This window comes from Ovis aries, chromosome 22 (assembly GCF_016772045.2).
Source record: "Ovis aries strain OAR_USU_Benz2616 breed Rambouillet chromosome 22, ARS-UI_Ramb_v3.0, whole genome shotgun sequence".
NCBI lineage: Eukaryota > Metazoa > Chordata > Mammalia > Artiodactyla > Bovidae > Ovis > Ovis aries.
This window is the reverse complement of record NC_056075.1, coordinates 27134120-27161353: the sequence shown is the minus strand read 5'-3', so window position 1 is coordinate 27161353 and position 27234 is coordinate 27134120. Positions and strand designations below refer to the sequence as shown.

The following is a 27234-nucleotide window of genomic DNA, read 5'->3' as shown; positions in this document are numbered from 1 at the left end:
CCCATCAGTCTGTGGTGAAATACTGTGGGTTAGAAAGCACGGAGGTGGCAGCTGCATTAGAGCTCCCCTGCGCACAGACCTCCTCACCTCTCTCCCATCGTTGGCTGTCAGACTTTCGAAGCATACTTCCTCTTTTGAATATACAGCCACCTTTGCTTTTCCCTTATTTTCCTGCCATGGCTTTCTTTCTCCTTCCGTGAATGAGGCTTTGAGCCCCCCAAGGACACAGTCTGGATCTCTGGCTCACAGGAAAGAGTCCATATGGGCCGCGGCACTCTGCCCTGACTGCATCTCATCTTGAGTGTCTGGACTCTCAGCGGACGTTTTTTGATGTGAGCATTTTAAGGGACTTGAAAGAGTTTGGTTGAACAGATTGTCCTTTCTGGCCCAAGATAGAGTTTTAGTGGCCATCAATTCCATAGGAAGCCAGATTAAAAAAAAAAAAGAGAAGAGCTTTTAATCAGAGAGAAATGTGTATAGCCAAATGCCCTTGAAATCCATAAAACCAGGATATTTTGATATTTTAGCCTTTTTTTTAGATAAAGAAATCTACCTGTGATATTCAATATCTAGGTGGTTGCCAAGAGGTAAAAGTGTTCTTGAATGAGCATGTGACTCTCAAGCCACCACTAGAAGAATTGAAAGGAAAAGGCTTGAGACCCATTGATGCTCTAAAAGAAGTAACCTGCCTTCTTAAAAAGCCCTGTTGGGGGACTTCCGTGGTCTAGACACAGGTGATAGACTCCTTGGCCTCTGAATGTGAGGCTGTGCCTTTGGAAAGCCCTGAGATTTTCAGAAAAATAAATGTTACAGACATTATGGAAAGTTTGTGCCAAATGGGCCAAGGTTACCCCGTCACGTATAGTCACACCCTTTCAGCTTCTTACAAACCAGCAGTGAATCACTGTGGATGCTGTGAAGAATTCTGCGGTGAAGAATTCCAAAAGCACCAACCATCTCACGCTCCTTCATTTATTTGTTATGTCTGTAATTAAGTGGTAGGCAAACCAAACATTCTGCTCATTGCTTTTGTGTCTTTGCATTTGGAAACCGAACAGCTGGGAAAAGAAAGATACAGAGCTTCCCCTTCCTTCCATGTTCCCCTACCTCTTCTTGCCTCAGTGCAGGAAACCACCCAAGCAAGACTTAGCAGTAGGCTGAGTCTGCCAGATTACATCTTTATTTTAATTTGGCAATAAACTAGTGTACAAACTGTGCTATAAAACATTGCCTCCAACAGCATCTCTCAGTCTGTCTTAAACACCTCACTAAACATGATGTGTTGGGAAACATTGGAAATGAGAGAAAACAAGACGCAGATGTGACTGAAAGGAAATAAAAAATAGAAATTTGTTAAGAATAGGCATCTTAATCAGTTCTGCTGACCATCCGGGGGTGCTGGGCTCGAGGCCTGTCTGTTAGGGGTTGCACTGAGGAGTGATTTGTATAGGGGAGGGTCTGCAGTGTTGTGAAATCAATGTGAACACTCCCCAGGCTCAGACTGCCTGGTTGCTGGGGAGGAGAGACTCTCTTGTTTGGCTTATTCATACTGGCAAGGCCCTTTCCTTGGGCAGCTTTGCAGACCTACCTGCCGCCCCGACTGTGAGCAGAAGGAATCACTTTTCTCCCGTCCTCGGCAGCCAGCTTCTTCTCCCCACCCCTGTGGATGCCCACGTCCTTCTAGGCCACAAACTCAGTTCCTCCACAGACAAGCAAGAATCTGACTGAACAGAGCAGCTGGGTTTGAGCTGTGGGAGACTGGGGCGCAGGTGTGCATTCAGGAGGGTGGGTGGATTGAGGTAGGGGATCTTGGTCAGCTTCAGCCTACTGTTCTTGCCACCAAGAATGACTCATCTGATGTCATCAGACTTTTCAGAGTTTTTCGAGAGGAGTAATTCTGTTTTGTTTGAAATGTGATATTTGTAAATTGTTTGTAACGAACTCAAAAACTTAAAGCAGAGAACTGTGCAGAGCAAGTGAACCTCATCTGCTGCCTTGTATTAGTCCCCAAATCACTTTTTTTTTCTCTTATTTCCCCATCTTTCTCATCATCTTTGTTTTCCTCTTGTTCATGGATCTTCCTGTCAGTGTTATTTCAGGAGGTGTTCAGTTGTTTTGTGAATTAAAAAAAAAAATGCATCCAAATGAGTGATCAATTCTGTGGAGGGAGGACAAGACCTTTAGGACAGTTTGGTGGGTCACTGTTCATTTAGTGGCAGTTCTAGAATACTCATGAGTTTGTATGGTCTCACTTGTTCCAAAGCCCTATGAGTCAACAGTCCAAGTAATACCATGTGGGAGCTTTCAGGATCTCTGTTCTACTCTATATTACAAACTATCAAAGTTTACGAATTAAATGAGAAGTCTTCAGGCTTGCAGAGTGGCCTCACCTTCAGGATTTTAGCAAATATGTGTAGGATATACAAAAGACACAACTGTTAAGGAGGAGAACGTGTTTTGATACGGAAACCCTTTTCACAAATAATTAAAACCCTGAATATTAACAGCAACATTCTCTATATAAATGAAGACTGAATTTGAGTTAAAATCATATTGATAGAAAAGGAAAATTATACTGCAAGTATGTTTGAGGGCATACAATGGAATTTTAGTAACTTGCCTAATAGTACATTTTTAAAAGAACTGCTTTTAGTTTTCTCTTTTCTTTCTTTATATGAGTCCAGAAATTTTATTTAAACAGTTTTATATCTATTTCTTAAAAAAAACAAAACACTTTCTTTTATTTCTTTTAATCCTTTCTACTTTTCCTGACTGGGCACTAACAGAAGACCATTGCTTATCACAACTGCTTTGAATGCCAGGAATTCCCTGGGAAATAATGACTGCTCAACAAGAGAAGAGATGTCAGCAGTTTCCAACACTCGGTAATATTCGTTTCTTATCAGTGATAGACAACACAGCAAGTGAGGCAGGAACATCAGCTCTCTACTCTGTCAGGCCCTGCAGATGGCTGTGTGACCTTCAGCAAGTCACTTAACTTTTAGAGTTTCTCCAGCTGTGAAATGGAAGTAATAATAGTACCTGGCTCACAGGACTGTTTGAAGATGCTGAGATAATGTATGTAAAACACTCAACACAGTGCCTGGCACATGGTTCTTCAAAGACCTAGGAGAGAGAGCCACCTGGTGTGCCACAACTAGATACAAACACAAGGCCGCTTTAGCAGCAATCCAGGATTGTCTTCCCCACATACGAGAAGTTATAGAAACTTTAGTCAATGTTGACTATACTCTTAGTGGCTAAAAGGTACCATTGAACCAGAATGAATGAAGCAAGCGAGAACCAATATTTGGTCCTAAGAAAATATTATCGATTATAATAGCAGTATGCCATTACATATTAATGTATTTGCCTTCACAGCAACTCTATTTGTTTTTGAATAGACCTAGCAGCCCTTTCATGTCAAAAGGGCAAGCTTGAAATAAAATATAAATAGATCCTTCAAATTCAGCCCCCGGAGGATATTCAAATAATTTTTGCACAACACTTGGGAGACTGATACCTACCTAAAGCCATCACTTTTCCCAAGGCACTGCATTAAGTAAAAAGGCACTCAGTTATTTATAAGAAATACGTACAGTGTTATATACCATGCTGCTTTGGCAAGATTTCCATGTGCTTGAAATTTCCCAATGTCAGAGCTGATTTCTAACCTCATGAATATATTAGTAATTTAAGTATCCAAGTACAAAACTGGCAATTAGACTGGAAACCAGGGAGCTTGCTAAATGTCAACCCCAATGCTTGTTTATAAAACAAATTCTCAAGCCGAAATGTCATCCTATGCAAACACAGAAGTCCTGTGTTCACCTTAGCTAACTTGTTTAACCAGGTTGTAGCATTATTTTTCAGTTGCTACATAAAGCAGATTGATCTATCTATTCCCAAGTTTGAATAAACAGGCTGCAAGAATTAGGAGAAATGGACATTTTAAAATGAGTGATTAGGACTAAGGTTTGGACAGACAGAATTATGCTCTTTTTAGCTAGTTGAGCTTAATTTATTTCAAATAAATTACATTTTTGCTTGTGTTTTGTAGCTAGCTTTTTTGATCTGTTCTAACCACCACTTGTCTAAATGGATTAAGATGCTTCTTAAATCCAGGCATCCATCCAGGGAACTTTGAAAGACATTTGACATCCTAAGAGGGCATGGACCTCTTCTTAAACCTGTCTCTCGTAGTGGTCCTTTAGAAATCCAGTAAGTGACATTTTCCTGTATTTTTCCTTTTCAAGAGTGTGTGTAACCAACAGTGTTGCCACGGAGGGGAGTGGTTTGGGGAGAAGGAAGGTTCGGCCTTATAGACAGACACATTTTGTGAACTTATGACTCTGAATTTCACATTAAAAAAAAATTCAATGTTACCTTGTCCAACTTCCTCTTTTCAGCATAAGAGGATATTGTAAGTACAAATTATAAACGGCACACTCAGTGGTCTAAGAGACCCAGAGGCCCAGGCAGGATCTCATAGCTGGCAAGAGGAAGAGAAACTGGAAGTCAGAAACCAGCCTCCTGAAACAACCAGATCCTGTACTGTAAAATAGTACCAGATGAAAAGTCACAAATTCAAATCGGCAAGGCTCACTCACCTGACTTACTTAATTTCAGTGCCTGCCTGCTGATCTCATTGCAGGCATGATGAGAAAATGTCCCAGCATAAGACTTGTGGTCCAAAGTCAGATGCCCCCAGCTACTCCAGGAACAGCCAGGCTAAGCAATATCCAACCTCAGAGGCAAGGGACATGGATGTGTTGTCTAGGATCCTTCCTTGCTTCCTGAAAGTCAGGAAGAAAATAGCAATCACACCTGCTTCTCCTTGCCATTCCTTGTTTTTTTCCAGGGTCTGTGGGCAGTTCAGGCTGGAGGCAGTGATCAGCAGGAAGAGGAAAGGCTGAGAACTAGCACTGACCCTTCACTCCATAGTAAACTCTCTGCCAGGCCTTTCACATTGATTCCTCAACTTCTTTCTTACATGAAACATTGACTTTATCTTTATGCCTATTTAATATTTGGGGAATCTGAGGCTCCAAAAGGTTAAGAAAATTCCCCAGGGTGGTTGATAGAGCTAGGAGTCTAATCCAGGTTTGATTCTCTTCATACTCTGTCCTCACTGCACCAAACACTGCCTCCCTAGAAAAGCCATTGTGATATTTTCTTTTCTTTAATTGCCTTTTTTTTTTCAATTTTGTTTAACCATATTCCCCATGTCCAACCTACTGTGCGACCCATTCCCTCTGGCAGATGCTGTAGTATGCATTTCAAAGCTGAGTTTCACAGCAGAGGGAAAACTGCTGTTTGAAGATCATGCAACAGAGGAAGGGAGAGCAAGAAGGGAACTGTCCCTGGCTGGTTCCCAGGCAGCAAACAGTCCCTTGTGACTCAGCAGGCCAGCTTGTGTCATAAGCACTGTGACCCCTGCTCACCTCCTCCAACCTTGCACCAGCTCTGGTCCCAGGGGTCTATGTGTAAAATTTCCCCTTGCCCAGCAAAATGACTAGAGCTTTCAGAAGTGAATCCTTCTGTAAATTGGTGCAGCCACTGTGGAAAACAGTATGGAGATTCCTTTAAAAATTGAAAATAGAACTACTGTATGATCCAACAATCCCACTCCTGGGCATTTATCCAGAAAAGACTCTCAAAAAGATACATATGCTTCATGGGGCCTCTCTGGTGGCTCAGCGGTAAAGAATCTGTCTGCCAGTGCATGAGATACAGGTTCAATCCCTGATCTGGGGAGATCCCACATGCCACAGGGCAGCTAAACCTGTGTGCCTCAGCTATGCAGCCTGTGTGCCTCAGCTATGCAGCCTGTGCTCTAGATCCTGGGAGCCACAGCTGCTGAGGCCATGTGCTGCAACTGCTGAAGCCCATGTGCCCCAGAGCCTGTGCTCTGTAACAAGAGAAGCCACCACAATGAGAAGTTTATGTACCACAACTAGAGAGTAGCCCATGCAGTATGAAGACCAAGCACAGCCAAAAGTAAATAAACAGAATTGTTTTACAGAAGATACATACACCCCGATGTTCATAGCAGCACTCTTTGCAACAGTCAAGACACAGAAGCAGTCTAAATGTCCATTGACAAATGAATAGATAAGGTATGTCACACACACAGACACACACACACACACACACACACGCACAGATGCAATCACTCAGCCATAAAAAAAAAAAAGAAATAATGCCGTTTGCAGCAACACGGATGGACCTAGAGATTATCATATTAAGTAAAGTAAGTCTGGCAGACAAATACTGTATATCACTTATATGTGGAATCTTATAAAATGACACAAATGAACTTATTTGCAAAACAGAAAGGCTCACAGACATAGGAAAAACAAACTTATGGTTATCAAAGGGGAAAGAGGAGTAGGGGGAAGATAAAACAGGAGTTTGAGATTAACGGGTATCCACTACTATATATAAAATTGATAAACAAGTTTCTATTATATATTATAGGGAACTGTATTCAAAATCTTGTTATAACCTATAGTGGAAAGAGTATGTAAAAAGAATGTGTTTATGAATAAAACAATCACGTTGCTGTACACCAAATGCTAGCACAACATTGAAAACCGATTATACTTCAATGAAAAATTAAAAACTGGAATGAAATAAATAAAAATAAATCAGTAGTCCTTGGAATGATTAGATGAAATATTTAGATATTCTAGAAAAGTCTCTAAAGCCCATCATTCAAATTTGAGACAAAATTTATAGTTGCCTGTGTGTGTATAGCACAGAGAGTCATAGTCATCATCTTGCAATAACCTATAACAGGAAAGAATCTGAAATAGAATTCACAAACCCATGCATGTGTGTGTATATATATAAGCTATACTTAAATGAAATGACCCTCTCTTATACTCAGTCTTGGTCAGATTTTTTCTTTTTAAAATTTTGTTTATTGTTATTATTGTTCTTCTTCCCTTTCCTTGTTCCCAAATCCAGGGGCCCTGGCTTATCCAGGCACCCATCTCTTCCCTGCTCTGCTCAGCCACTTGCTAACTGCTTTCTCCCCTCTGTCCCATCTCTACATGGCTATTGGGTCTATCTTACGGAAGCACACGTCCAGTATGTTCCAAGCAACAAGTGTTTCCTCCTGCTTATTTTTATCTCTCAAAACTTGCTAAGTTTCATCATTTATGCATTTAAATAATGGGACAATTACATGGTTATTGAGAGTTACTCATTTTTTCCTGTCAGTGTCTAGATATGAGGCATTTGTGATATAGATGCTTAGCATCTAATTGTTTTATCTATTCTCTATTTCTACATCTATATTATAGAACCTTTAAGCCTAAGATTCTACTTGAAAATTTCCCTAAGTACCTCCAGATCCGGGAGCACAGGAAATGGCCACAAATTGAACTGGCCCACTGTTACCTATTGACCCTTGCTGCCCAATCCACCCAAGTTCCATAGGTTTAACCCCCCAATCCTGCCAAACAGGACTGTGGGGCACGTGACAGACTTCATTGCCAGCTGGGGATGGCCAGTGACAGGTTTGATAAATCCAACCTTGGGAGAATTTGATGGAGCTGGTGACATGTCATCATTCCTGCTCACTCTTCATCAGCAAAGCTTTGCGGCCCCTTATTTTTTGACCTCATTGTCCGTTGAGTCCCGTCTCCATTAGCTCCCCATGAGTTTGGTTGGATTGCCTCCACCCAATCTGTTCCCAGGCTGTGTTTATAGCCTCTGCTCCCACTTCACTTTCCTTTACTCACACCTGCCAAGCTGAGTCTCGCATAGTTGACAAAAGAAGAACAAAGACACCGCTCTACCTTTTGTCTCAGGCTTCCCTGGTGGCTCAGGTGGTAAAGCGTCTGCCTGCAATTTGGGAGACCCGGGTTCAATCCCCGGGTCAGGAAGATCCCCTGGAGAAAGAAATGGCAACCCACTCCACTACTGTTGCCTGGAAAATTCCAGGATAGAATGGATAGAGGAGCCTAATAGGCTACAGTCCATGGGGTCGCAAAGAGTCAGACACAACTGAGCGACTTCACTTTAACTTTTTCTGCTCTGTTTATTTGCTCAGATTGACCCACTTGTCCTAAAACAGTCTTTCCTCACACTGTCATACTGAGAGATTTTAACTGTATGCCCAGTCCCACCGTGAGAACTTGGGGAGACTTCCCGCTTTTACTGTCTTACATAAGCCACCACAGCAATCTGGACAAAATATAACACATTACTACATATCATGTATGACAGATGCTGAGAAGTTTGCCTTTTCTCTGAGGAACTTGCATCTCTTGGAGGTGGGGGAGCTGGTCTGGGAAGGGGGTCATGGTTCTGTATCTATTCCTGTCCCCACTGGCCAAGGAGAAGACTTGTGTCAGAACTGGATGAAGTTTGAGGTCCCTTATGATGTGATTTCCCACTAACAGTGTACTCTGGCCTCCTTTGCTGTGTAACCAGAGCATGAGAGCCCATCTCTGAAGACTATGGATTTCTCTGGGTTGCTCTTCTTCTTCCTGTGGAGGCTAGTAGAGGAAGGAGCTTGATATTTGCAATGCCCCAGGGCTGGCACTATAAATTTACTGGAAGTCCTCAAGGCCCCATCTCTTTTCTTGTTAAAAAGAATGCAATAACAGCAGTGAGAACTGGAGCGTCATGAGGTGACTGACTGCTTTGTCCCCAGACCATCCCCAGGGTGGTATTAGGATGAGGCAGATCAAATACAACTGGCAGGGTCTTCTGTCAGCCTTTTCAGGAAGGGCAATTTGCAAGCCTCCTGCCTCTGAAACTATTAAGGGCAGAGCCGCAGAGTGGAGGGAGCAGGCAGCCTTGAAGAGAGCCAACCGCAGGAAGTGTTCCTCCAACCTGGAAGCCTCTGCAGGAGACCACGTGGAGGAGACCCAGGACCTGCCTCCTGATGAGAAAATCGCCATGGGGACCTTTGTGGTGAAAGCATCCAAACCCATCAATCCGAGACTGAAACTCTTCCCTGGTGGCCCAGGTGATAAAGAATCTGCTTGCCATGCACGAGACCTGGGTTCAGTTCCTGGGACAAGAAGATCCCTTGGAGAAGGAAATGGCAACTCGCTCCAATATTCTTGTCTGGAGAATCCCCATGGACAGAGGAGCCTGGCGGGCTACAGTCCATGGGGTCACAAAGAGTCAGACTTTACTGAGCAGCTTTCACTTTCAAAGACTGAAACATGCCATCACTCTTACCTTCTGCCAAAGGGTGTCCTTGATTTCCTAGCTGCTAAAGAAAATCCCTAATAGGTCCCTGTCTTAATGCTATAAAATGAAGGGCTGCGTTGATCTGATTTAGAACAATTGAGAAGACTTTCCAGGGACAGCAATGCTTGCAAGCTTTTGCATCACCACAAAGAAGGTGAATATCTATTCAAAAAAAGATGCTGTTCTGCTCGCGATTCAGCCAAAATGTGAATGGTAAGAAGACAGAAAATGAAAGTTGCAAGGAGCTGCTCTCATACCCCACTTCTTCCAGCCCTTCTTATTTTGCTGTCAATTAGGAATCCTGAGCACTGTTGGTGGATCTCAACTTGCCCAGCCCCAAGCTGTTTGTCCCCGTGTGGCTTCCCTCTTTATTCTCCATTGGAGCCTTTGCCCCTCAGCCAACTTGCAGCTCTCCAGGATGGCACCAGAGAGGACTGTACAGTTGGTTGAAAGCTGGTAATAAAACCAACCCTTGAAATTGCATCCTTTGCAATTAATTGTTTTTTAATCTGCATTCTTCATATGGCAGACAAAGACAGATGGCAAGAAAACAAGCCAATGTGATGATGATCAAGTTATTAAAAAAAAAAAAAAAAAAGGAAAGAAGGACCGACTAACTCTTCAGGGGAGGAACTGGCAGGAAGAAGTGTTGAAAGCCCCCACACTAGGGTAATAACAGAGTGGAGAGTTGGACCTTGAGCTGCTAATACATCTTGAGCTTAGATGAGCAATGAGTTTTTGCTCATTAACTTACATTTACTGAGGTGGAGAGGTGGTCTCAGACAGTTTAGAGTGATTCTAAACTGGAAGAATCATCTGCCTTTCATTCTTTAGTTAACTAGAATCCTTCCCTTCTCCCTGTCTAAAATGTCTACTCCTTCCATTTTCTTTTTGCTAATATTTTGTACCAGGATTAGTAAAAAAAATTAAAAAAAAAAAAAAAAAAAGATCTAAACCCTTCCAAGAAGGCATTTGGGAGGTCATGACAGAGGATTAGTAGACAAGCACTGCTCTCCTAAAACTAGTTCAGACAGTCTTTTCTGCCCCCTGATCATTCTTCTTCTCTTTCTCTAGGTTTGACACTGCTGGAGAAAGCTGTGGATGCTTTCTCTGATGTGACAAGTAGTAATGATAGTTCTCAGTTCTGTGTTCTGACAGTCAAAAGAAACCTTGGAGCTACACACAGATAGGGAGGAAAATAAATCTTATTTAGGTGCTGCCACCACTATGAATTTTCTTAAAGGACATTGACTCTTTCTACACAGAAAGCCTTCCACTGGTGGCTGAGATAGTCACTGGGTGAAACAAACAAAAAAAAAGGCTTGGGTAGCACTCTCTATTTTGTGGAGGAAAACTTTGCTGTCAGACTCTGCAGGTTTAATGAACACGTTAACTTGGATGGCTGTGAGTTGTTTTCTCCTTTTCTTGGTGTGACATCAGGCTGAACAATTAAATTCTTAGAGAGGAAAGGTTTGAAGTAGTATGTGGAGTATACAGAGCAGCTCTGTCTAAGGGTGAATATATAAGACCTTGCCTTCAAATCCTTGGGAATTTCAAATGTGCTGATATTTATAGTTTCATTTGTTGGTTTTAGGTACAGGCCTCTAGCTATGGATCCATGGAAGTAAAACATCTTCCTCTGCTAAATTACCTTTGTCTGTTCTTTGGGAAACCTGAGTGTTTTACTAGGTAGATCCATCACTAGGGAATTTGCATGATGTAAAGTCAATACTTTATTTTTCCCTGTTGGTCATCTGCTATGTGCAAGGCACTGTGTAGATACAAAAAGATGGAATTCCAGACATAAAAACTTTGTGATCTCATCAGAGAGGGAAGGGATGATCTCAGATATTTTAGAGTGAGTTTAGATAGGTAGGGATTTCTGTCTTGCATTATAAAAGGCTCTCTTGAAAGGTTACTAAGAAAGTTAAATATACGGACTATAGTTTGATAGCATTTCTTATACCATAGTTCTTTGGAAATGAGACCACTAGGAAATCTCAGTGTGTAGGAGAGGGTTCATAGAAAAAATGTCCTCTCATCTGGATCTAAAAAGAAGACTGGCATTGTGGTAGGCAAGCCTTGAAGCCACCTCTGCCAGAGTGGGTAGTACCAGGGAAGGCATGGCAGGGGACATGTGCCCAGGTGTGAATGGAAAGGGGAGAAACAAGTCCACTGTCACGAGAGGGTACCTTTTGAGATAGGAAACTATAAAAAATGTCACTGAGCTGAATAAGAGAGGCTTGGTTTATTGGATTGTTCAATGTGCCCACTGCTTGAGGGGCCTCTAGATGCTCACAAATAACAAAGCATCTCCTTGAAGAGGATAAAAACAAATATCATGGGACATACCTGACTGGTCCACAGGTTCTGAATCCAAGCCCAGAGGGATCAATTTAAAAAGACATAGAGGAAAACACACACACACACAAACACACACATAAATGCTGGCACCCAACAATTCCTCACTGTGATGAATTCTATGTGAAGACAGAGGTAGCAATCCCTTGGTGTAGCTGTAGGAGAGCTCAGAATTTATATATGATTTTCAGAATATATATGAGTCTAGCCTTCACACAGAATTATTATTTCATATGACCCTGATTCTCTTACATTTGCATAAATCTTTGTATATAAATATAGATACTAACATACATTTATAAATAGCTATAGGCATACACAGTGGCATGATTTCTGTTCCCTTTGAACTCATAGAAAGCAGTGCAGCTCTGGGTTTTAATTTTTTTAAAAAAGATGGTGCAAGAGGAGAGGAAACCACAAGACACTCAGGATCAAATGATCACTGTTCTGATCCAAGTTTGAATATTAAAACGCAAGTGTTCGGGACGTAGTGGGAAGCAGAACATGCACCCTCTGTCTGCTTGGCGTCTGAATTAAGAGGGAGGATGTTGTTGTGTCCTCTGTTACCCCACAAGGGGAACTGTCTCCCCTTTCTCCTCGGCACTCTTAAAATGAATCAAGCATGAAATGTACCCAGGAAGCCTAGCCCCAACCCAGGCATTGTAGGGCAGGGAAAAATAATAAGACTTGAAAGGAAAAGTCACAGATTCTTCTTGGCTGAATGCCCAAATACTGAGTAGCTGGGACCAAGTGAGCACCTCGCTTTGGTAGCCAAATACTTCAGCCTCTTTTTGGACTTCAGGATGTGTTTTGATCCAATGTACACAATGTCGTAGCAGGCTCTTCCAAGGGTCAGTAAATGCTCACTTGAGCCGACTTACTTCTTGGACATGCCTGGTACATCTGCAGCCGTGGTGAGTCACTTGGTGAGTCATTTGACCCTCCATTGAGCGCTGAGGCTGGGGAGGGCGGACAGTCATGGTACTCAATACACAGTGACTCACCATCCATTCACTGTGGGATCTGGCACTTGCAGTGGTGGATGACTGGGATGTGAGTGGGTTACAGACCAGGCACATAGCAGAAAGGAGATGTTCCAAAATGATATTTTCAAATCAGCCGGCCAGACATCCGTGGGAACTGGAATGCCTCGAGCAATAGGAATCTCTGGGCAGCCATCAGAGGACACTTCTAGAAGCAAAAGAACAACAACAATGACAACAACAGAAATACCAAGAAAGGTTCCTGTAAAACCATCCTGGGTATAGTGCTGTGAAATTACTGGAGAGGAGCATGAGTAGGAGTGAGGCGACAATGAAGAACAAGATGTAAGAGAAGAAAGACATCTGGAGGGGAAGGAGTATGCTGAGGGTTAGACCCTGTGTCTTGAGCAGTGTTTCTTTGTGGTTGCCCTTGGAAAGCACTGTAGCAAATGGACTTGAAATCTCCCCAGCTGTGTAACCATTGGTAAAATGGCCATAATAGCTTTATATATTACTGGGAGGGATGGTATGTGGATTAAGGAATGTATGAGAAGCACTTGAATTATAGTAAGAGCTTAGTCCATGCAGGTTGCTGTTAGAGCCTGGAGTTCCTCTCAGTTCATTTCAGTCACTCAGTCGTGTCTGACTCTTTGTGACCCCATGAATCACAGCACGCCAGGCCTCCCTGTCGATTATCAACTCCCGGAGTTCACTTCCATTGAGTCAGTGATGCCATCCAGCCATCTCATCCTTGGTCACCCCCTTCTCCTCCTGCCCCCAATCCCTCCCAGCATCAGAGTCTTTAACAATGAGTCAACTCTTCGCATGAGGTGGCCAAAGTACTGGAGTTTCAGCTGTAGCATCATTCCTTCCAAAGAACATCCAGGGCTGATCTCTTCAGAATGGATTGGTTGGATCTCCTTGCAGTCCAAGGGACTCTCAAGAGTCTTCTCCAACACCACAGTTCAAAAGCATCAATTCTTCGGCACTCAGCCTTCTTCACAGTCCAACTCTCACATCCATACATGACCACAGGAAAACCATAGCCTTGACTAGATGGACCTTTGTTGGGAAAGTAATGTCTCTGCTTTTGAATATGCTATCTAGGTTGGTCATAACTTTTCTTCCAAGGAGTAAGCGTCTTTTAATTTCATGGCTGCAGTCACCATGTGCAGTGATTTTGGAGTCCCTAAAAATAAAGTCTGACACTGTTTCCACTGTTTCCCCATCTATGTCCCATGAAGTGATGGGACTGGATGCCATGATCTTGGTTTTCTGAATGTTGAGCTTTAAGCCAACTTTTTCACTCTCCTCTTTCACTTTCATCAAGAGGCTTTTAGTTCCTCTTCACTTTCTGCCATAAGGGTGGTGTCATCTGCATATCTGAGGTTATAGATATTTCTCCCGGCAATCTTAATTTCAGCTTGTGTTTCTTCCAATCCAGTATTTCTCATGATGTACTTTGCATATAAGTTAAATAACCAGGGTGACAATATACAGCCTTGATGTACTCCTTTTCCTATTTGAAACCAGTCTGTTGTTTCGTGTCCAGTTCTAACTGTTGCTTCCTGACCTGCATACAGATTTCTCAAGAGGCATGTTAGGTGGTCTGGTATTCCCATCTCTTTCAGAATTTTCCACAGTTTTTTGTGATTCACACAATCAAAAGCTTTGGCATAGTCAATAAAGCAGAAATAGATGCTTTTCTGGCACTCTCTTGCTTTTCCATGATCCAGCGGATGTTGGCAATTTGATCTCTGGTTCCTCTGCCTTTTCTAAAACCAGCTTGAACATCAGGAAGTTCATAGTTCACGTATTGCTGAAGCCTGGCTTGGGGAATTTTGAGCACTACTTTACTAACATGTGAGATGAGTGCATTTATGCGGTAGTTTGAGCATTCTTTGGCATTGCCTTTCTTTGAGATTGGAATGAAAACTGACCTTTTCCAGTCCTGTGGCCACTGCTGAGTTTTCCAAATTTGCTGGCATATTGAGTGCAGCACTTTCAAAGCATCATCTTTCAGGATTTGAAATAGCTCCACTGGAATGCCATCACCTCCACTAGCTTTGTTCATAGTGATGCTTCCTAAGGGCCACTTGACTTCACATTCCAGGATGTCTGGCTCTAGATGAGTGATCACACCATCTTGATTATCTGGGTCATGAAGATCTTTTTTGTACAGTTATTCTGTGTATTCTTGCCATCTCTTCTTAATATCTTCTGCTTCTGTTAGGTCCATACCATTTCTGTCCTTTATCGAGCCCATCTTTGCATGAAATGTTCCCTTAGTATCTCTAATTTTCTCAAAGAGATCTGTAGTCTTTCCCATTCTGTTGTTTTCCTCTATTTCTTTGCATTGATCGTTGAAGAAGGCTTTCTTATCTCTTCTTGCTAATCTTTGGAACTCTGCATTCAGATGCTTATATCTTTCCTTTTCTCCTTTGCTTTTCGCCTCTCTTCTTTTCACAGCTATTTGTAAGGCCTCCCCAGACAGACATTTTGCTTTTTTGCTTCTTTTCCATGGGGATGGTCTTGATCCTTGTCTCCTGTACAATGTCATGAACCTCATTCCATAGTTCATCAGGCACTCTATCTATCAGATCTAGGCCCTTAAATCTATATTTCACTTCCACTGTATAATCATAAGGGATTTGATTGAGGTTATACCTGAATGGTCTAGTGGTTTTCCCTAGTTTCATCAATTTAAGTCTGAATTTGGCAATAAGGAGTTCATGATCTGAGCCATAGTCAGCTCCTGGTCTTGTTTTTGTTGACTGTATAGAGCTTCTCCATCTTTGGCTGCAAAGAATATAATCAATATGATTTTGGTGTTGATCATCTGGTGATGTCCATGTGTAGAGTCTCCTCTTGTGTTGTTGGAAGAGGGTGTTTGCTATGACCAGTGCATTTTCTTGGCAAAACTCTATTAGTCTTTGCCCTGCTTCATTCTGCATTCCAAGGCCAAATTTGCCTGTTACTCCAGGTGTTTCTTTGGAGAAGACAATGGCACCCCACTCCAGTACTCTTGCCTGGAAAGTCCCATAGACGGAGGAGCCTGGTAGGCTGCAGTCCATGGGGTCACTAAGAGTCAGACACGACTGAGTGACTTCACTTTCACATTTCACTTCCATGCATTGGAGAAGGAAATGGCAACCCACTCCAGTACTCTTGCCTGGAGAATCCCAGGGACGGGGGAGCCTGTCGGGCTGCCGTCTATGGGGTCGCACAGAGCTGGACACGACGGAAGCGACTTAGCAGCAGCAGCAGCCAGGTGTTTCTTGACTTCCTACTTTTGCATTCCATTCCCCTATAATGAAAAGGAAATCTCCTTTGGGTGTTAGTTCTAAAAGGTCTTGTACGTCTTCATAGAACCGTTCAACTTCAGCTTCTTCAGCGTTACTGGTTGGGGCATAGCCTTGGATTACTGTGATATTGAATGGTTTGCCTTGGAAACAAACAGAGATCATTCTGGCATTTTTGAGATTGCATCCAAGTACTGCATTTCGGACTCTTTTGTTGACCATGATGGCTACTCCATTTCTTCCGAGGGATTCCTGCCTGCAGTAGTAGATATAATGGTCATCTGAGTTAAATTCACCCATTCCAGTCCATTTTAGTTTGCTGATTCCTAGAATGTCAGCATTCGCTCTTGCCGTCTCTTGTTTGACCACTTCCAATTTGTCTTGATTCATGGACCTGACATTCCAGGTTCTTATGCAATATTGCTCTTTATAGCATCAGACCTTGCTTCTATCACCAGTCACATCCGCAGCCTGGTGTTGTTTTTGCTTTGGCTCCATCCCTTCATTCTTTCTGGAGTTATTTCTCCTGATCTCTAGTAGCGTGTTGGGCACCTACTGACCTGGGGAGTTCCTCTTTTGTATCCTATCATTTTGCCTTTTCATACTGTTCATGGGGTTCTCAAGGCAAGAATACTGAAGTGGCTTGCCATTCCCTTCTCCAGTGGACCACATTCTGTCAGACCTCTCCGCCATGACCCGCCCATCTTGGGTTGCCCCGCGGACATGGCTTAGTTTCGTTGAGTTAGACAAGGCTGTGGTCCTAGTGTGATTAGATTGAGTAGTTTTCTGTGAGTATGGTTTCAGTGTGTCTGCCCTCTGATGCCCTCTTGCAGCACCTACCATCTTACTTGGGTATCTCTTACCTTGGGTGTGGGATATCTCTTCACGGCTCCTCCAGCAAAGTGCAGCCACTGCTCCTTACCTTGGACAAAGGGTATCTCCTCACCATTGCCCTTCCTGACCTTCAACGTGGAATAGCTCCTCTAGGCCCTCCTGCGCCTGCGCAGCCACCGCCCCTTGGACATGAGGTTGTTCCTCCCGGCCGCTGCCCCTGGCCTCGGGCTCAGGGTGGCTCCTCCCAGCTGCTGCCCCTGGCCTCGGATGTGGGGTAACTCCTCTTGGCTGCCGCCCTTCGGGCCTGGGGTCCTCCCAGCTTCTGCCCCTGGCATTGGACGCGGGGTAGCTCTTCTCCGCCGTTCCTGCGCCGTCACAGTCTGGCACTCTCGTCCGCTGCCCCTGCCCTCGGATGTGGGATAGCTCCTCTCGGCTGCTGCCCTTCGGGTCTGGGGTCCTCCCAGCTTCTGTCCCTGGCCTTGGACATGGGGTAGCTCTTCTTGGCCGCGCTTCGTGCGCCGGGCGCAGCCGCCCGCACTTAAGGTGCGGAGTTCCTCTACTCTGTTTAAAAAGCCATCACTGGCTCCTTCTACCTGCAGGGCCGGATTTTCTTCCCCATAACTTGCCATTCAAAGCCTTTTCAAGTTGCCAGTTCAGTTCAGTCACTCAGTTGTGTCTGACTCTGCAACCGCATGGACTGTAGCACGCCAGACTTCCCTGTCCATCACCAACTCTCAGAGTTTGCTCAAGCTCATGTCCATCGACTCAGTGATGCCATCCAACCATCTCATCCTCTGTTGTCCCCTTCTCTTCCTGCCTTCAATCTTTCCCAGCATCAGGGTCTTTTCCAGTGAGTCAGTTCTTCACATCAGGTTGCCAAAGTATTGGAGCTTCAGCTTCAGCGTCAGTCCTTCTAATGAATGTTAAAGACTGATTCCCTTTGAGATGGTCTGGTTTGATCTCCTTGCAGTCCAAGGGACTCTCAAGAGTCTTCTCTAACATCGCAGTTGAAAAGCATCAGTTCTTTGGTGCTCAGCTTTCTTTATGGTCCAACTCTCACATCCATACATGACTACTGGAAAAACTATAGCTTTGAATACATGTATGTTTGATAAGCCACATTTATTCAAATACTATGCCTGATTTCTCACCTCTTATCCATGCTATTCCCTTTGTGAGTACTGCTTGTCTTATCTTTGTCAGTTTGAATTCTGCCATTCATTCACATCCATGGTGAGTCACCATACATCTCAGAAGCATCCCTAATTGATTTCTGAATCCCCTTCCTCTGAATTTCTTCATCTGGTGATTGCATGCATTGTTCATTATCTTTTGTCAGATTTGGGTTATATTATTGGCTTTCTGAGAGCCAGGTCTAGGTTTTGGGCTTCTTTGTATTTCAGACAACAGTCTGCTATTCCAGGGCCAGTAATACAGCTTACCAGGCAGAATGGGGTATGAATCCCAATTTATTTTAATATTTAGTGGGCATGTGATTTCCAACAAATCACTTAATCTTTGTGAGCTTCAGTTTGCTCAACTATAAAATGGAGATATCAATGTCTTGCAGGATCTACATGGAGAATAGAGATGATACATGGGGCACTCATCTGGCATAGGAAGGGTAATTAATAAATGGAAGATGTTATTATTATTATCATTATCATTAATCCAGTGAATTATGTTTTATGCGTTCAGTGTACCATGTCGTCCTGGTGCTGAATATTTTGTCTTCTCTACAGTTATACAGCTCTGCTGAATTTGGGAGAAGGTGGCAGCTTATCCAGGAAGCGGTTGTACCAAACAGATTCTACTGGTAAGTCTCACTCTGTTTACTAGCATATTGAGATATCACCTGGGAAAACGAGCATTGGAATCTTCCCACCCAGAACTCTCACATGAAGTCTGTTCTTATCGGGATACACCCACATTCTGTAGGGCAGAAGGTGACATTGGATTGGTAAACATGGCAAGGGAATGTGAAAGCAGTATCAGAAATTACTTTTAAAAAATGAGATCAATGGTAGCAAGAGCTATGAAAATGTTGTTTTCTTATATTTTGGTGAAACTTTGAGACAGACCCTTAAAGACATTTTAATAGTGATTTTTTATTACTAAAAGCATTATACACATATATAATACATGTACAGATTAAAGACTTTCGGTGTAAATAAGTAGATCTTAATTAGTCTAAAAGCAGATCATCTTCCCATTCCTGATTTCGACTCTTTTAAGTATTCTTTTCATCATATGGTACGCAACCAATGTTTCCAGTTTCTCGCTTCTCCTTCCCTAAACATTCTATGAATACCTAAGCATGTGTAAATACAAAACATTCTAGTTAATGTTGATATTACTTATCAATCCCTTTTGAATTTATAGCCTAGACCATATAAAAGATGTGATTCTGTCTTACCCTGATTTATCTAACCTGCCTGTGGAATAAACGTTTAGGTTACTTCCAGATTTCTGCTGGTATAAACAGTGGTCTGTGGAACTAGCTCAGACAGGAGTTTAAATATCCTTTGTTCACATCATTGAGAATTACTGGGGCAATGACCTTTTAGAAGCCAGTGAGCTTCCTTCAACCAGGACAGTGAAAGTTGCCTCCCTTTTATTCCTCTTAAAATCATGCTACCTTTCATCAGCCTTGCAACTTCCATGTACCTAATAGCTTCCCTCACCACTCCAATTCTCTCACTTCAAAGAGGAATGCATTTTTATTTTTCTCATTCTCAAATACTGCCCTAAGACTCCTGTGGGAGGTGAAAGCCAGAGAACAGATAAGTCTCTTAACACTAGTGAAACTGCCTGAAAAAGTGAAAGACAAGTCATTTGCAAACAAACTGGCTCGAAGATAACACAAAGAGACTTCTGTATGGAAAGATACCTTTTCTCCCATCACAGAGATGTTGATAACTAAATAGGGTTTCAGTTGCATAGAAGTCACCACCTCTTCACTGCTGCTTCCACTCAGGAATGACTGAAGTTTTGTTTCTGACATCTAAATTGGCCTCTCCCTTCTCTGGGAAAACAGTTCTAACTGTCACTGAATCTCCCTTTTCGGATTAGCATTTCTTCTCTTCCTCACTTATTCATTTTGTTTCTTATTCATGAGACACTTTGCGTCTCCATGCGCATCTCCTTATAAATTATAAAGTCACTTTTTGGAAAGAGGGTCCATGTGTTTTGTTTTGTTTATTTTCATTTCCTCCTTTATTGGGTGTTTTGTTCATAGAATAAATAAATAATAATATGCACAGAATAAATAAAGACTAAAATAAATTAATATGGTTCCCCTAATTTAACCTGGAGATGGAGTCAATGCTTCACCAATGAGAAAGTATGAGAGACTGATCTTTCTTTAAGTCCAGCTTCCAAGTGACTGAAAACATTCGCACATGGACCAAGCAGTGGAAGGTAAAAACTTCATGAAAGTCTGGAGACAGAAACAAAGAAAAACATTGATCCAAAAAAAAAGGGAAAGTGAGATGAGAGAATTTCCCATGTTAAGTGGTGGTATTTTCCAGCTCACTGGGGGCTAGTTTACACACATTTTGGGGATATAAACAATTCCATCATTGCTTTGGCTGGTAGTAATTGAAAACCCATTATCTCTTCTTGGAATGGGGGTCTTCCATCGGTGACCAAATGTTATTATATAAATATTATTATACAAATTTTATTTATTATACAAATATTATACCAAGTCCTTGTAACCACATATCATATCATTATCTTGATAAAAACTTTATACATGGTCATATATAAATTCTAATTAATCTGTCTGCTGAGTGAAATAAATGATACCCCTCCTCTGCCTTTGGGAATAGAGACCTCTTCTCCATTCAAGCTCTGACGTTGTGATAGGCATTATTCAAACTTAAGCAATGTAATCCTCAGAACAATTTTATGAAGTAAGCCTTGCATTATCCTCCCTAACAGAAAAGGAATCTTTGGCATGGAGAGGTTAAATAATTTAGCCAAGGTCACCCAGCCAAAAAGCCACAAAGCCAGGATTAAGATTCAGGCAGAATGGCTTCAGAGCCCATAAGCTAGTGAATCAATGGACTCTGCCACTTCTTGGACCTTTTCTGGGCTGGAGCTGTGAACTCTGGAAATCTAGACTGTTTTAGGCAGGTGAGTAGGAAACCCAAGGCTCTTTTGGCCACCATGCCTGTGTGCGTATCCCTCCAATGGGGCTTGGAAAGTGGGCCCTCTGGATTTTCCTGAGAAAGCATGAGACCTTGTAAGTTGCACAGTGCACCTGACTGTTGATGAAATATGTTGGTCTCTGTCCCCATGGTCTGTATTTTCTGACTCTGAGGATCTTCCTATGGCTGGCAAAAAGGTGTCAATCGAAGCAATATTTGTTAGACTCTTGGAAATCAGGTTTTTTTTTTTTTTATTATTATATAAGAACTACTGGGTTATCTAGGATTATTCAGCAAATTAATTGAAAGAAGCTCTCTTTAATCATTTCTGCTTAAAGCCTGGCTGTGGGAGTGTAGAGGGGACTGAGGGGAACTTTTATAGTGCTGAACTTATATGTGACACTGGATAATAACATAGCATTTCCCATGGAGAAAAATGAAGATGAATTCATATCTTTTCCTCATCACCTAGTGCACTTAAGGCATATCTTTATTTTTGGCGGCAATAGTACTCCTACCCCTGGAACTAGTCAGTGGTAATTGTAAAGCAGTTTTGGAATATAAGAACTTATCCTTATGCTTATGGTGGTTGTTGGTAGTACCATCATACTGACATACATATGAACTTTCTTCCAAGGAGTTTAAATTGCTTCCAAAATTGATTTGCATGTTTAGGGCATCTTATAAAATGTATCTTAGCACAATGCTGCCTTAAATAGAATAGGTGTATTTTTATTCAACTAACTGTTATAATGGTCTTGTTCTTTACTACATCAGAAATCAATTATACTGGGAGGTAGTACAGCTGGGAATTTAAGGGGCTCAGAGATACTGAGGTATGAGTTCTAGTTTTGCCATTTACTAAGTAAGGAGTCATGAGTAAGTTTAGTTCTGTGTGCCCCTTATTTTTTTCCCTCTGTAAAGTGAAGATAATTAATACCTACTTAGTTAAATGAGATGTTTCTTGTGAATTGGTTATATGCCTGACACCTAAGAACTGTATTGAGTCCCTACTGGCTTACAGTAATATCAACTGATTTTTTTACATCTTTTAGTTTTGTTTTTCCCCCAAGTTGGCTTCATTCTCAAGTTAGATTTCACCATTTATTATAGCAATGATGGACATCATCAAATTTAGTCTTACAGTCTGACAGTTTGAAAACTTCATCAAACCATTCTGCCTCTTTCCTCGCATTTCCAGGGATTGAATCCAAGTAGTCTGGCTTGGACCAGAGCTATATAAGATGGTTCATTACTAATGTAGGTCAGACACGTATCTTTTCTGGGAATTGAAATAGGAGGTGGTATAGAGTCTCAGTCAAACTACATAGCTCAAAGATAAAAGAGAGAAGGTTCCTAAAAAGGAAGGAAAAAAGATTCTGTTATCATAAAATAAAAAGATAGATTTTCATTAGGGAGAAAATAAGATGGGAGAGCTAGGTGTTAGTAAGCTAATGTTCCAGAATAGGGATAGGTATTTGTTAAGTAACAACAGTGGTCCAAGTATGTGATTTTGTTGTTATTCAACTGCTAAGTCATGTCCAACTCTTTGCAACCCCATAGACTGCAGCATGCCAAACTTCCCTGTCCCTCACTATCTTCTACAGTTTGCTCAGATTCATGTCCGTTGAGTTGGTGATGCTATCTAACCGTTTCATCCTCTGCTGCCCTCTTCTTCTTTTGTCTTCTGTCTTTCCCGGCATCAGGGTCTTTCCCAATGAGTCATCTCTTTGCATCAGGTGACCAGAGTATTGGAGCTTCAGCATCAGTCTTTCCAATGAATATTCATGGTTGATTTCCTTTAGGATTGAGTGGTTTGATCTCCTTTCAGTCCAAGGGACTCCCAAGAGTCTTCTCCAGCACCACAATTTGAAGGCATCAGTTCTTCTGCACTCAGCCTTTTTTATGGTCCAACTCTCAAAACCATACATGACTGCTAGAAAAATCATAGTTTTGACTATATGGACCTTTGTTGGCAAATCGATGTCTCTGCTTTTTAATACACTCTCTATTTCAAGGAGCAAGCATCTTTTAATTTTCATGGCTGCAGTTACCATCTGCAGTAATTTTGGAGCCCAGGAAAATAAAATCTATCATTGCCTCCACTTTTTCCTATCTATTTGCCATAAAGTGATGGGACTGGATGCCATGATCTTAGCTTTTTGAATGTTGAGTTTTAAGCCAGCTTTTTTACTCTCCTCTTTCACCCTCATCAAGAGTCTCTTTAGTTCCTTTTCATTTTCTGCCATTAGAGTGGTATTATCTGTATCTCTGAGGTTGTTGATATTTCTCCTGGCAATCTTATTTCCAGCTTTTGATTCACCCAGCCAGACATTTCACATGATTTACTCTCTTATAAGTTAAATAAACAGGGTCACAATACAGGGTCATACTCCTTTCCCAATTTTGACCCAGTCCATGGTTTCATGTAAGGTTCTAACTGTTGCTTCTTGACCTGCATACAGGTTTCTCAGGAGACAGGTAAAGTAGTCTGGTATTCCCATCTCTTTAAGAATTTTCCACAGTTCATTGTGATCCACATAGTCAGATGCTTTAGCATAGTTAATGGAAAAGTGAAAGTGGCTTAGTCGTGTCCGACTCTTTGTGACTGTACAGTCCATGGAATTTTCCAGGCCGGAATACTGGAGTGGGTAGCCTTTCCCTTCTCCAGGGGATCTTCCCAACACAGGGATCGAACCCAGGTCTCCCACATTGCAGGCTTTACCAGCTGAGCCACAAGGGAAGCCCAGTGATGCAGAAGTAGATGTTCTTCTGGAATGCCCTTGCTTTCTCTGCTAATTTGATTGCTGGTTCCTCTGTCTTTTCTTTTAAAAATAATTAATTTATTTTAATTAGAGAATAGCTGCTTTAGAATATTGTGATGGGTTTTGCTATACATCAACATGAATTAGCCATAGGTATACTTGTGTCCCTCCAGTCCTGAACCCCCCGCCCCCTTCCCTCCCCACCCCATACCTCCAGGTTGTCACAGAGCACAGGCCCTGGGTGCCCTGCTTCACGCTTTGAACTTGCAGTGGTTGTACTAGATCTTACATCTGGAAGGTCTCAATTCATATACTGCTGTAGCCTAGCTTGAAGGCACATGATAAGTCACACCATTTGATCCTCACAATAAGATTGTGGGGTAGGGATTTTTATTCCCTTGATGATGAAATAGAATGGTGATATAGTTTATGCAACATAGTATGTAGTATACCAAGTTTTGAACTTGGTCTGTCTAGATCCATGACTCTTGCTTGCAACAGTAAAGATCAGCCCCAAATTCAAGAGTTACGTGTGTACTCAGTCATTTCTTTTGTGTCGGATTCTTTGTGAACCCCTTGTATCCCTCCATAATAGCTGTTAATTTAACACTTCAGTGGGACTTTCCTGGTGGCTCAGACGGTAAAGACTCTGCCTGTAACAGACAACCCAGGTTTGATCCCTGGGTGGGGAAGATCCCCTGGAGAAGGAAATGGCTACCCACTCCAGTATTCTTCCTTGGAGAATCCCATGGACAGAGGAGCCTGGAGGGCTACAGTCCATGGGGTCCCAGAGTCGGACCCGACTGAATGACTAACATACAAACACACACTTTCTAACAGTTTAATAGATAAAAAACCAAGGTATTGCATTTAATACTGAAGAAGACTGTGGAAAGGAGAACCAGTGGTGCCCACATGCCTTGCAGAAGTGAAGCTTCTGTCAGGAACCAAGTTTACTATTTAAGAAGTTGATGAATATGGTTTGTTGGAATAGGATTCAAATTTAGGATAGAGGAATGGAAGGTAGTTTTTATTATAAACCACTCAGCAATCTATTGGGCTTCCCTGTTAGTAAGTTGGTAAAGAATCTGCCTGCAAGGCAGGAGATCCGGGATCGATCCCTAAGTCAGGAAGATGCCCTGGAGAAGAAAATGACCACCCACTCCAGTGTTCTTATCTGGAGAATCCCATGGACAGAGGAGCCTGGCAGGCTACAGTCCATGGGATTGCAAGAGTCAGACACAACTTGGTGACTGAACTACTACAGCGATCTATTATCTGTGCAAAAGACAAGGCAGTCTTAGAGCTGTTTCACTTAATTTCAAATAGGCTCAAGCATACCACCTTACTCAAGCAACGTATTGATTATGTTGTTCTGACGTACAGGGGGCTGGCTGGAAACAGAGACAGCTGAATGGCGGATTACATATTTTTTGTAACTAATTCACACATGAAAATTAAGAGTCGGCTCGACAGTAAACCTTCTGTTATTTTACAATGCCATCCTTGCTTCAGTGATGTCCCTCAGGGGGTGTATGCCAGCTGTATTGTAGCAGAGGGATCCAGGAACATTTCTGGCTCCATTTTCAGTGTGTTTGAGCAAGTTTATACATTCTCATTTGTCCGTATGGTTCAATGTCAGTCAGTATCAGTGACTCCCATCCCACATCTTTGGCCACAAGTCTCATTTCTTGAGCACTTACTGTATGCCAGCCTCTGTGCTGAGTGCTTTGCATATGTCGTTTTAATTCGCCAGGACAATGATGTAAAGTAATTTATTGATCAAAACCTCTTCAAAATATGTAATAGAAAAAGGAAACCTGTTTTAAGGGGGGAAAAAGCAATATTGGCTCATGGATCTGAAAAATAAGGTCTACCTTTTTCTAGACTACCTGATGCGGGGGCTCAGTGCAATCATGTTTTCTCTTTCTATGTATTTTTTGTTTGTTTGCTTCCAAAGGCATTCGATTTTTATTGGCATAGGATTGATTTACAGTATTGCTAGTTTCAGGTGCACAGCAAAGTGATTCAGTTACACATGAAGTCATCAGCTCCTACCCAGGGTCCTTTCATCTAACCTCAGGCATAAGAGGCAGATCCATAAACTTTCATTAGTATATCTGGCTACAGTCAGAAAACACTCCAGGACTTGAAATAGTTTTCCTCTCTGATTCTGACTCATATCGCTCCTACTCATCATCTAGTCTTTGTTGAATATTGCTGCCAAGCCTATTTCAGCATTTTATTTTGCCTTGTTTGACAGTTTGTTTTATGTTCACCAGGTTACCATGTGAACCATGACCCTACCTCTTCCTCCTTCAGATGTGCTGGCATTCAACCCAGCATCTCTACCTCTAAGCCACTCTCACAAAAGGGACTTGAATGGGATAAGGCATGAGATAACTAAGTCTTTTCTCTTTCCTCAGATGGGTTTAATGGATTCAATAATAAAAGAACTCTCTCTGCTTTTCCTTTCCCAGGTTTTGCAAACTGGAAATAGGGTAAAATCTAATGATGTTACAAACACACACACACTTATATGTACACATATATATGTATATGAAGTAAAACTCTATGTTATCAAAATAACTAGAAGATATAATACGATATTTGATGGCATTAGATTAGATAGAGTTATGGCTATTTCTTAAAGATGCTCTGCTGTATTCTCTACTCACATCTGTGAAGCCAGTCATTTTCTGTAGAGAATAACACCACCACTCACTTTCAGTTTTATGTGAGCCAGTAGTGTGACATCCCACCATTCAAAATCAGCTTTTTCTACAGGCTTCCATATTTCTGTATTCCCTGTATCCTAGCCTTAGCACCTTAGAGTCATATTCAACTCCGCTCTCATACTCACCTCCTCTTAAATCTTTGGGTTTCCAAGTCCCACAGGTTCTACCTCCAGGAAGTTTTACCTGCCCAGCTGCTCTTCCATTCTCCCTAGCATTATACGGATTCAGCACCACCTTCCCTCCCACTAGGAATAGTAAAAAAGCCTCTCCATCCATCTCCTCCTATCGCACTACTGCCTCAGGAACTATGTACGCATTTCCCTGGTCAAGTATCTGTCTTATTTCTCATGGCTTAAAGCATAACATTAAAAAGAATAAGAATGTAACCTGGTTCTTACAAACCTGAGCTCAAATATACATTTTTCTGGCCCTTCTGCCTTGCTCCCAATTCTGTGTGCCAAAATCTTAAAGGCTAAGTAAGTAATTCTAAGTACTGCTTAGTCTATGTACCAATCTATACCTCTTGTGTCTATGGTTTTAAACATATTCCTACCTGAGGATAAACTGTCCTTTTGTTTGTTTGTTTGTTTTTGCAGTGATTCATTTTTAATACCTACTATGTGTCAGGATATTTTTTTCTTTGAATATAAAGGTAATATGTGAGGGTCTTTGTCATTATTAGGATCACAGTATTGGACTGTTATGTCCTTTTACTGAGGACTGCCTCTACTATGTAGCCTTCTTTGGTTCTGGCTTCTTATTTTTTTAGGCAGTAAGAATCTCTTCCTTTGAATTTAAATGTGATCATGTCACAAATAAAAAGTAATACATCATAGTGTCGGTCGTATTACAGGTCTGTTTGTAGGATTAGGAGAAAGAAC

At 42.0% G+C, this 27234-nt stretch overlaps 1 protein-coding gene across 5 annotated transcripts in view; it reads left to right on the top strand.

The window, feature by feature from the left end:
• The window catches only part of SORCS1 (sortilin related VPS10 domain containing receptor 1), a 580387-nt gene that overhangs the window by 373821 nt on the left and 179332 nt on the right, over nt 1-27234 (top strand). For all 5 annotated transcript variants that reach the window (XM_042238470.2, XM_042238466.2, XM_042238468.2 and 2 more), the window contains exon 5: nt 18439-18512. In XM_042238470.2, the coding sequence (XP_042094404.1) occupies nt 18439-18512 (74 nt within the window). The remainder of the gene's footprint in view (nt 1-18438; nt 18513-27234) is intronic.